This window comes from Pteropus vampyrus, unplaced genomic scaffold (assembly GCF_000151845.1).
Source record: "Pteropus vampyrus isolate Shadow unplaced genomic scaffold, Pvam_2.0 Scaffold379, whole genome shotgun sequence".
NCBI lineage: Eukaryota > Metazoa > Chordata > Mammalia > Chiroptera > Pteropodidae > Pteropus > Pteropus vampyrus.
In genome coordinates, this window is record NW_011889160.1 from 335,039 (window position 1) to 353,107 (window position 18,069).

Here is an 18,069-nt window from a genome sequence, read left to right on the forward strand (position 1 = left end):
ACTGAATTCTGTTCATAACCTGAGTGAGCTGGGAAGAGGATGCTCAGGAGTGGATAAGCACACCACCTAGTCAACTCCATGATTTCACCCTGGTGAGACCTGGGCAAGGACCCAGCTAAGCCGCACCCAGACTCCGAACCCAGGAAAACTGTGATAATAAAAGCATGCTGGTAATTTGTCATGCTGCAACAGAAAGCTAACACACTGTACTTCCCCAAAGCTGCTTTCCCCTCCCCGCTTAAAACTGTTTTTGAAGAAAAGGTTCAAATACTTTTTTAGAAAACACAACTTTGAGAATAATCAGTAGTATTGTAATAACTATGTATGGTGTCGAATGGGTACTGGATTCATCAGGGTGATCGCTTCATAAGTTATATAAATGTCTAATCGCTGTGTTGTATGCCTGAAACTAATATAATATTGTATGTCAACTACAATCTTATAAATAAATATATGTAAATTTTTTTGAAAACTTTGATAATCATGTGTAAGTGATAAGCACGGCAGACTTGAAATTCTGAACTTACATGTACAGTTCTCCCAGTGACTTGTGAACAGGAAGAAGGCATGCGATATCCTGGATGATAACTTTCCCAGCAGCCTTGATTGGTCGATTGCCGGAGTCCGATCCCTCGCGTTTACTTTTCCATCTCCTTGATTTCTGGGGGAGACGACAAGTTATAACTGATGGGGACTTTGCTGAATGGAAACTACAGTTGCAGAGCACATCATAGTTGGGTCATTGGTAATTTGCAGATAATTTGCATTACATCATGCCCACAATTATATGAATCAGCATCTATAGGAAATTAAAGGATGACAAAGGGCATTGAGCTCTTGGTCCAAAAATCTTAACAATAATAAGCACCTATTACAGAACTGTATACATTCTGCAGGTGCTCAAAAACAGGTACCTTGAAGCCAGAATTTAAAAAATAGAGAAGAAAAAGAACAGCAAGTTAGTAAAGACCACACAAATGTGGGAGAAGAGCAACTTTTAAGGCTGGGTTCCGCTCTAGGTTCAAAGTTCTTGCTTGAAACTAATCAAAGTTTTTTTTTTTTTTTTCCCTTCTCAGAGAGTTTTAATAGAATTTGTTGAGAACTTAATCCAGATACAGCAGTGTGAGCTCTGCAAACCTTAATCTATGGTAGGCAGAATGAAAAACTTAACAGCTCAAGGAGAATTACCCTGTTTTTTTTCTAGCAGACTTGAATTATTTCTAAAAGTGATAATTTTAGAATGTCAAAAATACCTGAGCAGAGGGACGTGGGTAATAGACATGGAAGATCATTAGCAATTATCCTATTTCCCCGGAGCCTTACCTACAGATGGCTACAGAGGAGCTACTGTATGAGGGAAATGACAGATATCATAGAAAATAAGAATTATTAGAGTGTAGCCCCATCTGGTATCTTCAAAATGACAATCTACCAAGGGAGTGATATTCTATTTTCTTTTATTGCCAGAAATTAAAAAGGGGGCCACCAAAGTGACTCAACTCAGGAGGGAGGTGACATATTTATTAACAAAGAAAGCAAAAGGAGCTAGTGAAAGGGTCTGCAATTTAGAGTCAGAAAATCAAGGTTTACTGGTCTTTTTACCACATGTACTGGTCCAAGGTGACCCTGGGCAAGTTACTTATTTGCTGTGAACTGAATCTCATGTCACTCTCTCCTCGCTCACTGGTCACTTGTGGCTCAGGGTGAGCCGTGTTGTTCCAATCTCACCAGATTAGTAAGTGTACAACGAAAAGGAGAGAGTGCAAATGGTGTAAACTGAAAGAGTACAATTTTAAAATCTGTAATTTTTAGAAATGTGTATAAACCCGCAGGAATTTAGATTAGATCATTATTTAGATGAAGCACAAATTCGTTTTCCACAAGTGATTTTTATACAATCACTCTGATATAAATTAGTCACGTTGAGCATTTCTTACCACTGATGTCCCATCTAATCCCCAAAGTTGTCTAATGCATGTAACTTCCTACATGACTGGTAAGTGTTATGGAATCTAGTAAATCCAGGACACTCGGACTTGGTTCGCGGAAGGTAAATGAGGTTTAGCTGAAGTATCTGGATTGCTTATCGTAACTGGTAAAGACATATGCTACATTATCAACATGGACCTTAACCCATTTGATCTTAAGAAGCAGTTCAGTTCCTAATTACTATTTATCCATTCACAAGACATTATTCTGCAATAGAAGAGGAAGCTTAATATATTATGGTGGGGTAGCCCTTCGATTCCCTGCTAGCCTTGGTTATTTTCTAAAAAAGAATTATGTGTGTACTCACTATCCTTTTAGCCACAAATATCCTGACGTGGGTGCGAGTAAGGGGAGAATGTGCTGAAAAGCAAACAATCTGTCAGAATGGGCTGGAGCCAGGCAGTGTTAACGGACACAAGACGATGTCATCACGCGTGCACTAGTACTATTACACGGCTGGTTCTAAAGAGTGGAATTGGGCATACATCTACCCAGCAATAACAGCGTCAGCACAATGTGCTTAACTAGAACAGGGAGGCTATAAGTGCACACACTCATGTCACTGTGATTTTCAACCTCGTTTCCAGGAGTATAAAAATCCCAGGAAACGACAAACCCACAAGTCCCACGTAACTGGGCGTCAGAGATGAGATTTAGGGTACTGGATTTTAAAGAGAGAAAGAGAAAGAACGAGATAAGAGAGAAGGGAGAGAGAAAGAGAAATCAGAGTGAGAGGAGAGAGAGATGAGCGTGAGAGAAAGGAGGGCGTCATGCGTGCGTGCGTGCGTGTGTTTGCACGCACGTGTGTGTGTGTGTGTGTGTGTGAGAGAGAGAGAGAGAAAGGAGGGGGAAGGGAGGGAAGATAGAGAAGGAAAGGAAGGAGGGAAGAAGGGAGGGATGGACGGAAGGAGGAAAGAAGGAAGGAGGGAAAAGATCTACTCTAAAAAGATTCAACTAAGAAGAGAATATGATCCAACTAATTTGGTCATTGAGTTGGTTGGAAGGCTTTTAAAATGCTGTTCCAGGCACCCTGGCTCCTTATTACAAAGAGAAAATGAGAAGCACTTGAACAATTGAGCAATTCACTATAGCTGCATTTAACTAACTGGGAAATAAACAAAGCCTCATGAGGGATGGGGTCTACCGCTTTCAGACCACAGTGAAAACCACAATTCCCTGACTTTTTAAACAAACATGATGAAAATAGAATACTAAGTGGTTCATTTGCAAATAGACTAGCTCATTGAAAAATGTTTTTCCTAGCAGAATTGAATTTTTTCTAAAAATGTTCATTTTAAAATGTCAAAAATCCTTGAGCAGAGGGACGTGGGTAATGGACATGGAGGATCATGAGCAATTATCTTATTTCCCCGGAGCCTGACCTACAGATGGCTGCACAGGAGCCCGTATGGGAAATGAGATGTCCTGGCCACAAGTCCAAGTGTACAGATGTTTGACTCAGGATTTAAAGGCTTGCCTGTTGTTATTAACAACAGCTCCTGCTATGAACTGCTCACTCCGTGAGAGCCTGAGCCTCACCACAGCTCGCTGACAGAGTGGGTGCTGCCTCCATCACTCAAGGCCACACTCAGGAGAGCTGAGATTTGAACACAGGCCTCTCAGGTTGCTAAGCCCATACTTGTTAATTTGTTTTTAAGAGCATGATTTTAGATTGAAAAGGAAAAAAATTAAGGCCTGACTAACTCACTATGTAAACAGTTTGTTCTACTTTTCAATGGATCCATTTCTGCACATAAGGAGATCAACATCAGATTCTAGCGAGGCCTACCCAGCACGCCGTCATCTACAATCATTCCCCTCTAAAGTCAGTTCTCTGCCGAGCACCATGGCTACATTCTGCTGAGCCAGACGGTGTGCTGAGGACGGGGCACGCCAGGCTCACACTCAGATGCTGTGTTTCAGGCCCGGCTCAAGAGCCTGTACCTCACACCGTTTCATCGCCTTTCTGGATCTGTGAGGATTAGGTGCAATCATAGAGAAGACGCCTCAGGGTCCAGAGAGATGCCTTAGGACTCTTCCCCCATTTGCAGTCTTGGGTTAGAGATCAGGTTAGAGATCGGTAGAAACAAACCAGTGTGAGGCATCAGTAAGTATCTGATGAATATGTAAAGATGGCAGTGTTGGGACTACTTTCTGCAATTATCCTTCACTGAATTATGGAAATCACAGTCTGTATTTCCTGGGTCTTCCTTGTCAACTTCTTGAGACTCCAGGCTTCTAGGTGCTTCTCTCTTTGGTCTGTATTGATGATGTACAGGTGATGTTTTATAGAAACTCATTAAGCTGCCTTTGAGCCTATAATAGGAAAAGCTTCCCCAACACAAGGTCAGAGAAGTGACTAATTATAGCTACCACCAAGAATCAAAATGTAAAAGCAGTTATGGAATAGCACTATTCATTCATTTAATCCAGCAAAGAATAACTGCAAAACATTATCGAAACTCTTTAAAGGGTCACAAAACATAGTTCTTAAAAATTTGTTGGTTAGTGGCTTTAAAATATGAAATATCTCCCCTCCAGACTACATGGGTCCCTCAGTAATCCTGTCTAGTAGCCAATTACTCTGGGGACTCAAATAAAACAAAGCTGCCTAAATGAAGACATGCTAAATCCAAAATCCTTGCTGGATAATTTTTCAGGGTGTTTCTTCCAGAGCTTTGCCAACAAAAACGGTTCACAGTCCATCCCCAAGACTTCCTTTTCCCTTAATATCTTGCTGGAGATTTTAGGAGTCTCTCTTATCTGTGCAACTGTCAAGTGACAACACACAGAGAACAAAGACGTGCCAGGCTGAGGTGTGGCCCCGATCTTTCCGGGTGAGGGGAAGGCACTAAGGCCCACATGCCCCCCTAAACCTCCTACATTGCTCCAGTCCCACTCTGACAGGCTAAAACGTGGATACTTTTCTGTGAGGTAAAATCGGTACCTCTGAGAGGCAATGGGCTCTGCGCTTCTCTCCAGTCTTCTCAATGCCACCAAGAGAAAATGCCCCTTCCCCACAGATTTCATGAGCAGGATTGAGGGGAGAGACAAAGCAAGACAGACAAATTGTCACATAATGAGCACCAGGATGCTCCTCTGAACATACCAAGAAGGTGTTCATGGAATTCTGGGAAAGAGGACAGGGAAGAAAGGAGTTGGGTGGGAGGGGGAGGGAAGGAGGCATTGGTGCAAACGGCACTGAATGACAACCAATAGCCAGCTTGCGACTGTACCACCATGTTACTGCTACAATCGGAGGCAACATCGAGGCCAATAAATGGGTTAAATGTAAAAACAGCCCAAGAATAAGCCACCAACTGCTTCGCAGCAACCCCATCAACAATGCATAATCAGCAGAGTGGGCAGTGAGTCAAAATGCGTTCCTATTTAAACAGCAGTGGGAGCAGGGACTGCTGGAAAAATCGGTGGAAATTCAGTAGTCGGTTGGCTGGGACAGGCTTTTTGAGAAAAGGTGGCCACGCTCGCGGCTCCACCTGCAAGCTGTTGGCAGCAATGGTGCATGTTAACCAGGGCTCCTGATTTCAACTGGTTTTTATATGAAAAGGCTATCGAACTATTCCCCTAAATATTTTTTTACACCAAATGAAATTCATGCTAAAGCCTCAAGGCTGCCTTGCACCAGCCTGAGGTCACCATGGCACCCCTGAAACATGAAGAGGGTGGGAGAGGAAGACAGAAGAGGAGAGATGGCCAATAGGAATGAGTAAGAAAGAAAGACAAGGAAGAGAGAATGTTCATAACGGAGGTTTTACCGTCAAAGCAAAATATTAATGGTAAGGAAAAAATTTGTTCCAGAAAATTCCCAAAGGATAAAAACTAGCTTATGCATCATGCCAATGAAGCAGGTGGGCAGTTCCCTCTTTGAATTAGACCAAGACGATAAAAACAGACAAAATGGTGTAAGCCTCTTGTATCTTCCTCTGCTTCCCCCTATGCCAAAGGTAGGCTTTTGAAAGTTCTATGGAATTATGAAAACGCTCCAAATGAAATCAGGTGAGCTAAAGGCTTACAACCAGGGTTCTTTCCAAGAAACCCTGTGTTAAGCTTCTTTTTCAAAGAAGTCCATTCACAATCCTTAACAGTATCCGTGTTCACCCATTTGAAACTGTGATGGAACAAGGAGGCCGTCCTAGGCGCCTGACTCCCGAGAGTGAAATTTAGTGTTGCTAGTCCTGAAACCCAGCCAGCCTGTCATTTCAGGTTCCTCAAAGCCAGGCAGGTGGCATTTTATTCTTGGGCCTTTGGGCAGAGACAGGATTAGTCAAGGAGAGCATTTGCACAGCGCACAGTACCGGGAAGTCGTTAATTGCTTGTATGGACCAACGTCGCCGGGCAGAGCGAGGAGACATCTGTGCGTGAAAACGTTACACCCAGAAGGAGGGAAGAAAAACACCAAGAAAATTAAAAGGGAAAAATATAGAATAAAATGAAAGCTTCTCACAACCTGATGGATTAAAAGATACCATAATATGCTGAAAAATCGGGACTGAAATGAGTAAAAAAATCTGAACGTAGGCACAGCAGTGTGTGGCTTCCCTCACCTCCCGCCCAACCTGTCACACTCCAAACGCAGCTCCAACGTCATTGTCCTTCAGCCGAAACACGTTTCAACACGTATGGAGGCTAAGGTCCACACCGCTCTGAAAAAGGCACTACCATCGAGGTCTGCGGTTCTCCAGAGAGCTTTAAGAGCAGAGGGCAAGTGGAGAAACTCGTGGACTCCGGCTTTCCCTTCAGTACGTGCGAGAAGCTTCTCACTCCTAAAACGGAAGTTCTTCAATTGACTCAATACTATGTTTTTTTTGGTGTGTGGCTGTAGGGCACTGGGGAAATTGGAAGTCTTGACCTTGGGACGACAGGATTATTTTGAGAGCGAGGCCATGGGGAAGGGAGAGGCCCAGAGAAATGCGGTGGAGAGGGAGCTAGGGCTGAGGATGTACACTCTCGAGGGCACTCTCACTAACGACATATGCAATAGTGTGAAACTGGGAGCATAAACACTGTTTATGGAAATCAGAAATTATTCTAGCAACTTCAAGACCTCCTCAGTTATTTACTTTAGAGTTATTTTAGTAACAAACTGAAGCGAACGTGGGAGGTTGCAAAATTGTTTAAATGTTTATAGGGTAATGCCTAATGTTTCTCAGAAGTTCTAGGCCTTCCAATTTACCCTTGGAATAAGCAACATTTCATCAACTATTAATAGTTGATCCAGTTACCAGATGAATGTTAGCATCTCTCTGTGCTTTCTGACTTCCTATGATGGTTTTTTAGCTGTCTCACTTTTTGTTTTGTTTTGTTTTTTTAATTTTTAGGAACAAACCTCGGAATTCCATCTGGAGAACGTTTGGCTGAATATAACTCCATGGCCTAAGTAGGGTAGGTTAAAAACACACAAAAACAAGAGAAATGAACAATAATCCCCCAATGGCTCTATAAAGACTTTTCTGTAATCTTCAAAACATGTTTCAATTCCTTCATTGCTGTCCTTTAATGCAGTTATATTATTTTCCTTTATTCTTACTCATTTAAAGATCTTAGAGGTAGAAAGCTAAAAGAGAATAGAAATATGTAGGAGAAAAATCTGATCTGAAAATGAAGACTTAAGCACAGAGAAATTTAGCAAACTGGACTCGTTTCCAGAATAAAAGTAATGAAAGTGATATTATTTGACATGTGAAACTAGACATCTGAGGATCAGAAAATACTCCTCAAGAGACAATACTATATTCCCTCCAAGAACAAGACCAAAATAAAACCAATATCATGGCCATATTTCAATTCTTTAATCCTTCCTATTTGCCCCATGTAAATGAGATGGACATGAATTTCAATGAGAAATGAATTTATTTGAGACTCATCACAAAAAAACTGACTTACTCATTTTAACTTCCTAGGTTGAACCACATGAAACTTTTCTTTAAGGTCAAAAATAGTCAAATATCACCAATTTCATATGATTTAACCTAATAATTACTTCATATCATCCACTGAAGCATGCCTCCCTTCCCCACGACTTCTAAGAGTTGTTGTAATGTTCTGTTTCTTGGCCAATGTGACTGTTAATTCACTGAATTATATGCTCATGATTTGTGAACTTTTCTGTACTTATACAGCAATACAAAAGTTTTATAGCAAATGACAAAAAAATGCATCTCCCTCATTTTACATGATCACTATCTGGAATAAAACTCAAAGACTACTTACTATGTCATCCTCAGGGACTATCTATCATAGCCCATTCTCTGAGGAGAAGTAACACAGTGGGAACCGCCCAAAACCGAAATATCACAATCCTTCCTTTGGCCCCTCTTTATGATTACAGAGTTTATAGTAAGAGGCCAGACCACCAAACACATGAATGTAGGCTTTACGAATGCTTCTGCATTAGGAGAGGTCCCAACTTGGGACAGGAGTTATTTTAACTAGACATGGCCTTTACACACTACCACAAGCCAAAAGTGCTAGCCCATGTATTGTGCCCAATTCAAATCCAAGCATGAGTAGCACATGACATGATTCAAAGGTAATTCAGAACTGCCTCATCAACTATAAGATCTCCTCGACCTAAAGAAAATTCCCACATTTATCCAACAATGAGTTTGTTTGGCTGGTATGTCAATAAGAATATGCCTTACTTCCAACCAGTTTATCAAATCATCTAATCAGTTACCTGCTAGCTTGTAGAAGAGGAAAAAGAATTTTTTAACGTAAAGGACTTGGGAAGATATAGGTGTTCCAAGAAAGTTTATGATAGTTGGGTGGGGCGTGGGGGAGAGAATTCCATCAGAGTATGAAGACGGGAACTAAAAATCATTTCCCCTACTTGACTAAATGGTTTTTCCCAAGACCGGTCCTGTCTCGAGCATCAGTTGCTGCCACTTTCAGTCACACACAAATGCAAAAACCAGACAAAGTCAGAGATGGCCAACCATCCCTGTGAAGAACGTTAGACACTATACTGTAATTGAAGTAAAGATGCCTCTAATGCTTGCTAGCAATTTTTTTTAATAATTCAATTTTTTAAATTTAATTATAGTCAATCATCATTTCTCAATTAGTGGGGGACAACAACAAAGAATCCCTAAGGACTGAGTTTGTGGTAGCCCGGTGGTAGCCCTGTTTAAAACATCGTGTCAGTTGAAAGCCGGTTTAAGCCAGACTCTCAATCTGACAAGAAAGAGTTCTCAGAATCCTTCCTACGCTCTGCCAACATTCTCTCCATTGTCGTCACCAAAGACTTGTGACAGCTTAATAGCTACTTTAGAAATGATGAGTTCCTTAAGAACCCAGGAACATAAGGACAGGTTCAGGTGATTTTTATATAAACTGGTCCATTCAAATGCGTACTTCAATGTAGAGTTAAGAAAAGTATAAAACATTTTAGAGGTCAACTTTAAAACTTCTCAGAACTCTGAAATTCCAAATATATCAAGATCCTAAGCCTCCATAACACCCATCAATTTGTTGACAAACATCAGAATACCAAAGACATCTGAAGGTAAATTATTCTATCTAAAAGAATGGGAATCAACTTAATGAATGGGGATTACAAGGACTGGATTAAATGGGGAAAGACTATGGATTATAAGAACTCATCCTCGCCCCCCCCACACACATACAATTTACAGTAGTTAAAACCAACAGAAAGGCACGAAGCAATAGACTTTCTTTAGCAAACTAATTATCAGAGGGAAAGGCTTTAGGAGATTACTAATTGAGCTGCTGTGTGTGGCAGGCAGGGGAGACAAGGAACGAGAATCTAGGGAAGGGAGAAGAATCGCAGGCCGTGGCTCTGCTGCTTACCCGCTCCTTGTAGTAGAAGGAGCTGATGGAGACCTGCTCTTTCTCGCTGCGCGTGGGGCTCCCACTGTATAGACGAAGGTTCCCAGGGGCCTCTGTGCGGATCTTCATGGGCGCAATCAAGCCAGTGTGATAAGCAGACAAGGCTGAGAGAGATCTGTGGTTGAAAATGCAGAATTATCCATACTGGCGTTGGTCTTTCCATATTACTAAGTAGTGCTGTTCTTGGCACTTGATGAAACCAAGAGGAAAAGATGAATAAAATGGGGGAAAAATGGAAACTCAAAAAAAAAAAAAGAAACAAATAGAACTTTTAGAACTGAAAAATGCTTTGTCTGCAGAAGCAGAGAATGTTTCTATGATTATATACACAGAAAATTCAAAGGAATCTACAAACTGCTAAAACTAATAAGGGAATTTAGATACATCGATTTACAAAAATCTACTGTATTTCTATACATTATAAACAAACATTTGCTAAATAAACATTTTAAAATTTTCATTTAGAATAACATTAAAACACATCGAGTACCTAGAAACAAATTTAATTAAAAAAAATACGCATTGAAAATACAAACTATCACTGAGAGAAATTAAAGAGCCAAAATAACAGAGAACTATATCATGTTAGTGGAGTCAAAGATCTCATATTGTTAAGATACCAATTTTCTGCAAATTGATCTACAGAGTCAATACAATTCCAATCAAAATATGAGCTTTATTATAGAAACCAATAAGTTGATTTCATATTTTACAGAAATGCAAAGGACCTAGTTAGCCAACACAAACCTGAGTAAGAATAAAATTGGAGGACTTAGACTACCAGATTGGAAGACTTACTATATAAAGCTACATTAAGAGTGTAGTGTTGGCATAAGGAGGGACCAATAGATCAAAGGCAAAAATAGAGTCTAGAAATAGATCCACAAACATATGCTCAATTGATTTTCAACAAAGATATCAATGCAAATTCAATGAGAAAAAGAAAATCTTTTCCATAAATGGTGCTGGAACAACTATATATCTCTACTGAAAAAAATAAACTCTGATACCCTACCTCACATGATATGCAATAATTAATTTGAGATTGATTATAGACCTTAATTAAGGAATTTAAAAAAGAAAACACAGAATATTTTCATGACCTGGAGCAGCCAAAGAAAGCGCTAAGCATAAAATACAAAAAGTGGTAAACTGGACTGCATCAAAATTTAAAACTGCTGTTTATCAAAAAGATCACTAAAAAGGGAGAAAGAAAAGCCACAGATTAGAAGAAAATCAATACATACATCTAGCAAAGGATGTGCAATCAGAATGAAAAACTGCTACAAATAAATAATAAGAAACACAGTCCAAAAAAAAAAAAAAATGGGCAAAATACTTGAACAGGTACATCACAAAAGAAAATACCCAAACGGTCAGTTAGCACACAAAAGTGGCTCAATATCATTAGTCATCACTATGGAAGCGCAAATTAAAGCCACAATGAGATAATATTACACACCCACCAAAATGGCTCAAGTCGAAAAGCTTGAACATTACTTTTTAGAGAAGATGTAGAGAAACCAGAATTCTGAAACACTGCTGGTAAAGAGTGTAAAATGACACAATCACTGGGGAGAGACTTTTTGGCAATTCTAATAAAATTAAACTTATACCTATTCTATGACCCAGGGATTCGATTCCTTGGGTAGAGAAATTAATACATGTGTTCATAAAGAGACTTGTACGTGTAGGTCTACGTATAATAGCCCCAAGCTGAAAATTATCCAAATGTCCACTGATAGGAGTATGAATAAAAAAACTATTATTTTCATACAGTAGAACTATTGATACATGCAATGATGTAAATCGATTTCAAAAAACATTAAGTTTAGTAAATATGCCAGATATAAAATACTACATACTGCATGATTCTATTTAGATGAAGTTTAATGATGGAAGTCAGAGGGCTGGTTTCCTCTGGGTAAAGGGACCAGGGAACTTTTGGGGTGAGACCAATACCCTCTGTATCTTAATCTGGGTGCTGATCATCAAGATACACATTTCACACTTGTGTGTTATAAATTATACCTCAAAAAAATACTGTTATTCTATAGGAACATTTTTCCCTCTGATCCGAAGTCCAGATATATTCTTATTTCCCTTTGAGAGTAGGTGATTGTTTTCTATTCCAACCTTTTCAAATAAGGGACCTGGTGTAATATCAGGTCTCTGGCACTTAATTCCCAATTCTTGTGAGGCCAAGGTCTCATCTGCCTGGGTTACTACTGAGACTGGCAAACCCCCAGGACAACAGTAGTGCCTGCTCACGTACTTGGTTCAATCTCTTTCCTTCCCATTAGCTCAGCTATTCGTTCATAAGTATACAAATTCTATTACAACGATATATACTGTGTGTGTAGGAGGGTTTCCAAGTTATCCTAGTCACTATACTGAAGAACCAGAAGTCTGTGGTATGTAACTAATGGTTAAATTAAAAACAAAACAAAACAAAACACAATTTGGGAGAGGTTGTATGTATGTGGGGGCTGGAGAATACGAGAACTCTATACTACCCACTCAATTCTGTTATGAATCTAAAATTGCTATAAAAGATAAAGTTTATTAAGAAAAAAATTTTACAGTATGATTGAGCAATTCCACTCCTAGGTAGATACCCAAGAAAAATGAAAATATATGTCCACACAAAGCACGTGTACACAAATGTTCATAGCAGCATTATTCATAATAGCCGAAAAGTGGAAATAACCCAAATGTCCATTGACTGACTGATGAATAAATAAAATGGGGTGTGTGTGTGTGTGTGTGTGTGTGTGTGTGAGAGAGAGAGAGAGAGAGAGAGAGAGAGAGAGAGAACAGTATTTGGCAATAAGAAATAAAGTGCCAATACATGCTACAATATGAGCCAAAAAACATTACACCAAGTGAAAGAAGCCAGTCACAAAGGACCACATACCATATGATTCCATTTATATGAAGTGTACAGAATAGGCAAATTTATAGACAGAAAGTAGCTTAGCGTTTTCCCAGGGCCGAAGGAATAGGGAACTTGGGGGAGAGGGGCGACGGCTCAGCAATATAAGGTTTCTCTTTGGGGCAATGACAATGTTCCAGAATTGACCGTATCGATAACTGCACATATCTGTGAATATACTAAAAGCCACTGAATTTACACTCTTTAAATGAGTCAACTGTATACAATGGGAATTAAATCTCAATAGAACTGTTAATAAAAACTTAATAAAAAACTAGTAGTAAGAGGAAACACAGAGCCGGAAAGCGTTCTAAATGCTTTTCAGAGACAAACTCATTTAATCTTCATGCAGCTCAAGGAGGTAGAGACCCTTAGCATCCCCGAGTTACTACTGAGGAAACTAAAGCACAGTCCTAAGGTCAGACGACAGCAGGGCCGAGATCTGGACGCAGCGGTCTGGCTCTGGAGCCCACATTCCCATTTGCTACACTAGACAGCCTCTTGAAAAACAAACAACAAAAAACCCAGAAAAACAATGACGTCTAAAAGGAAAACACATTAAATTGTAAACAGTGGCTCTTCACGAGACATGGAAAGGAAGAACTTTCATATTTTAATTTAGAACTTCTTTAGTGTTTGAGTTTTTCAACATACTACTTATGTTCATTTTAAAAATTTAAACATATTGTAGTAATGTTACAAGTGGCATATTAGTGTTATGGGATGACAGATGATCTCTTATTATTTACCTAGTTTTATTTAATGTTCAAATAACACTTCGGCAATAGGGGAAGAGAACAGTAAAAAGGAATTTGCCTTGTTTTGACAACAGATTGTATCAAGCTACTCCTTCTAGTGGGTTGGTAGTAACTTGACAGTAGAAATCTCGCCTAGTTACAATTTAATTAACCTGATCTTTCTTGAATAAATCTTTAAGCAGAGGTTTACTGAAGGACTAAAACAAATTGTCCAGAGTCTGGACTGAGTTTTCAGTGGTCATTCCCAGACATCTGCCCACTTCTGGCCCATGAATGCGGCTTAAGCCTCAATCTCCCAGACTCACCTTGGCGTAGGTTCTGTCGGAGACACTGCGCGATGCATCGTCATAGGCCTTGTGAAATACACCAGATACCCTGACAAAGGAGACATCATATGTACACATCCAGGTCAATGAGCTGGATGTGGGAAATCAATCCTAAGGCAGCACTGTCAATCTTTTGTCTATTTCAATATACCTGAAGGATACAACACACTTTCATGAGGTGCAAAGGCTCACAATTTCAGCTGCACTTAACAAGGACAAACATCAGAATCTCCAGGATCCAGGAGATACTGGATATATGTGGTTTAGAAAAAGTCTTCACAGGTACTTTATATTTCCCAGCTAGGGTAGAGAAATTGGGGCTCTGAGTAACTCAAAACCACGCTCATCAAGACCGCTATTCCCATGAACATTCTTAGAATTACGTCCACAGACACCAATTCGGCATCATACCATACAACACTACAGCATAAGTTCTTCGCAGTTCTCAAGAAATAAAAAAGGAAAACTGTCTGATGGAGATTTTCACATAGACTTTGTGACACTCTTAAGCTGATCTCCCTCAAAATCTAGAATCAGAGACCCAAAAAGAGACCAACCTGCTCCACAGAACCTGGCCCCCGAGGTCCTAGGAAAAGGAATATTGGCATCCTGGTATGACCCGTAGGCAGTGGTTACCCGGGCAAACGTGGGTAAGGGCGGTGTAACAGAGTTTGGGAGTGCAAAGGGGTTGCTGGACGTGCTGTCTTCTTGGTTCTGAAATTTAAAAACCAAACAGACTGAAAACCACAACCTATCTTAAAGCTCAACTACAAAATAAAGACACATTATAACAAAATCAGAGTGCCCAGGAGTTTAGGGAGGAAGAACGGAAAAAAAAAAAAAAATCAAAGCATAGCTTAGTACAAGAATCTCACCACAAAAGACTCAAGGCAGGAGACTAGCTGGCGCAGGCAGGGCTCCAGGCAACTCTGGTTGCGTTTCACTTTTTGCAGAGAAGTGTCTTTCAGGATCTGGAAAAGGCAGAAAATACAGTCAAGAATGGCGACCTTCTTTCTCCTGATTTGCTGATTCAGGAACAGGTGAAGATGCAGAGAGACTGGAGCACGGCTGGGCCTGAGACTTTCAACACGACATCCTACTTCTCACCTCCTCTAGGGGCTCAGAAAGAAGGTTCATTTCTGAGCCCACTTTAGGACACCTTTTCCTTAGCCAGGGCAGGCACACACACTGGGTTTGAGAGGGCACGTTTCTAGTAATGGAATGACTATTCTTTATTTATAGTGAATTCTACTCCTTTCCTCACTCCTTACCCTACCTGCCCTCCCCCCCCGCCCCCCAGGAGAAATCTCCGTACCTCAGAAGTAACACCCACTGGGCTGAACTGGAAATCGCTCACATACAAGCCAGGGGCAACAGGTTTCACTTTAGTAAAAATTATAATGTATCCTTTTTTTGGTTCTTTAAAAAAGTAAATCCCAACATTTTAAGGTACATGTTGCAGACATAAACTGACATACACATACTGAAGATTAGGCATGTAAACTGGGTCTGTGCTGTCTAACACGGAAGCCATTACCCATATGCAGATACCGAGCAAGTGAGGTGCAGTAGTCTGAACTGAGATGTGTTCTAAGCGTAACATGCATACTGAATGTTGAAGACTCAGTACAAAACTGAAAGAAGATAAACTACCTCAATAACTTTAATTTTCATATCGATTACATGTTGATATAATACTTTGGACGTACTAGATTTAAAAAATGTTGTTGAAATAAATTTACCTGCTACTTTTAATTTTTTTTTTAGTGTGGCTACTAGAAATTTAAAAATTCACGTGGCCTGCATTATATTTCTATTGGACAGCACCGAATTGGACCTTTAAAGCTATTTTCCTGTCCTGTAATTTTTATAACAGTAGAAGAATCTATCTTTTTTGTATGGTTAAATGAGATAATGAAATATTCAACTTCCAAATACCACAAAATCTGAGTAATTAGCATTTCAAAGAGCCTTATGACACTTGAAAAATTTCTTGGTGACAGATGACAGTCCGAGATGAATCAAGTATGAAAGTAGGCAAAGGTGAACAGCACTCAGGTTGACTTGGTTTCATCAAGACATTGCCATTACTTCACACGTGACACTGCTCGCACTGGAAAAAGCGTATCATACGTGGCTTTTTCATGGGGATTCTGACTGATTAGTTCTGCGTGAACTGACAAATTGAGTTTCTGAATCTGTAGGGGCGAAGACCAAACGCCAGGATGCACCACCTGCACTCAGGCACTGCCACCCTTTCCCACGCTCACCTGTGCAGCCAGTCAGTCTCACTCTAGAAAGGCATCGTAAATGACCTTACATACTTTTTTTTCTAAAAGTACCTTTTAGCTTCAGAATGTATCTTGCCTATTGTTTCCAGATAAACGAAATTATATTGCAGGGTTCTTAACCTGGGATTAATACACAACTTTAAAGAGATCTGTGAGCAGATCATTATAGAACTGCATATTATTCATAAGCAATATTTCTGAAATTATATGCAACGTTGTACAAATTTTTCTGAAAAGGGTCTATAGTTTTCATTAGACTTTCAAAGAGGGTCCACAAACGAATAAAGTCAAGAACCACTGCTATAATGTTTTCTACACAAAAAGAACAGCAAGTGTTAACACTGCAGTGTATAAAGACAGAGACTTCTGAATCTTATCAGAGTTTTCATTCGACTCTCCTATGCAACTCAGACACTCAAGTGCATGAGCAGAGCTCTCCTCTTAGAACGTCAAGGAGAATGTGTGAACGCAGATCCCCACCTTTAGCAGCTTAGCTTTCATTGTGGATGTGATGGTTGTGGGGTTGATAAACTGGAAGGAAGGGGCGGCGTTGTTTGGGTACTGCGCAGGGAACTTCACCAGCATCTTGACGCGATGGTTGCTACAGTGCACGGACACTGTGCAGCTCCGATCCGCTGCATCCATCTGCAAAGGACACACTGTCAGCTGCTCTGGAGACAAATCACAGAGAACCTTTAGATACACATGGACTACTGAATGCTCTCAGTTCCTGGAATCTCCAAAGATGAAGGGCAAATCTCCAAAGATAAATGAATTTAGAAGATTTGGATAACTCACTTAAAACAGATTTTTAATTTTAGCACTGATTTAATAAGTTCAAAGTATTTTGACTTAAAAAAAAGCTTCATCCAAAAACAGGTAGACTGAAACTTGTTTTATTTATTTTGACATGAAAAAAGAAAGCAGGAAAAAAGTTAAATATCTGACAAGTTAACAAGTTCTCCTAGGAAAATTCAGAGACAAAAAGTAGATTAGTGGGTTTCCAGAGGCTGGGAAGAGAGGGAAATGGGGAGTGATGCTAATGGGTACAGGGTTTCTCTTGGGATGATGAAAAGATTCTGGAAGTAGACAGTGGTGATGGGGTGATGGATGCACAACTTTGTGAATATACTAATAACCACTAAATTGTACACTTTAAAAAAGTAAATTATGGCATGTGAATTATATCTCAACAATTTTTAGAAAACACTCCTAGAAACGGAATCAAGATCTCCTTCTTAAACTAGATCACCGTTATCCACAGTTTTCAATGGGGACAAAGGAGTATAACCTGAGTTGATATAACCAATTAATCAAAGATCTTTTATCTCTTTTGATTTCTTGTGCTGCCAACTAGAGAAGACTCCTGGAGTACAGTGAAAAGAAGCACACGCAGGGAATCTGGAGACTAGGATTCAAATATTATCTCTTCCCCCAAAAGGCTACTGACCTCAGATGTCACTTTGCCTCTTAGTGTCTACGTTTCCTCATCCATAAAGTGGGGATAAAAGCACTTACTAGAGTGCTATTTTAAAGGCCAAATGAGATAATTGTGTAAGTGCATATATCCATGCCTCCCATTCACTGCATCTGGGCAAAAGAAAAACTAATCAAGTTTTTAAACTCCTTTATAGAGAGAGACTCAATTCTATGAAGCAAAGAATTTCCATACCTGCCCAAAGGAAAGGAGTAAATCTCTCTACGTGTGAAGTGAAGAAGGAGACTTGGTCATCTTATTACACTGAATCTAAACCACCAAGGACATGACCAGCTTTAAGGGAAGATCATACAGCAAAGCCCTGGAGTCTGGAGGTTTAGCTTCCAAACTCAGCTCTGCCATTAACTTCACCATTAACTTCACCAGTTAACTTGCCAAATCACTTAAGCCTTCAAGGACCCAA

The 18,069-nt window shown here is 39.9% G+C and overlaps 1 protein-coding gene across 5 annotated transcripts in view; it reads right to left on the reverse strand.

Moving 5' to 3' along the window:
• The window catches only part of WDR59 (WD repeat domain 59), a 73,616-nt gene that overhangs the window by 13,797 nt on the left and 41,750 nt on the right, over positions 1–18,069 (reverse strand). For all 5 annotated transcript variants that reach the window (XR_002777161.1, XM_023523138.1, XM_011379924.2 and 2 more), the window contains 6 exons: positions 16,649–16,813; positions 14,753–14,848; positions 14,435–14,591; positions 13,857–13,926; positions 9,820–9,973; positions 528–661 (listed from right to left, as the gene is read on the reverse strand). Coding sequence is in view for 4 of the 5 variants with exons in the window: in XM_023523138.1 (XP_023378906.1) it covers positions 528–661; positions 9,820–9,973; positions 13,857–13,926; positions 14,435–14,591; positions 14,753–14,848; positions 16,649–16,813 (776 nt within the window). In the remaining variant the exon portion in view is untranslated. The remainder of the gene's footprint in view (positions 1–527; positions 662–9,819; positions 9,974–13,856; positions 13,927–14,434; positions 14,592–14,752; positions 14,849–16,648; positions 16,814–18,069) is intronic.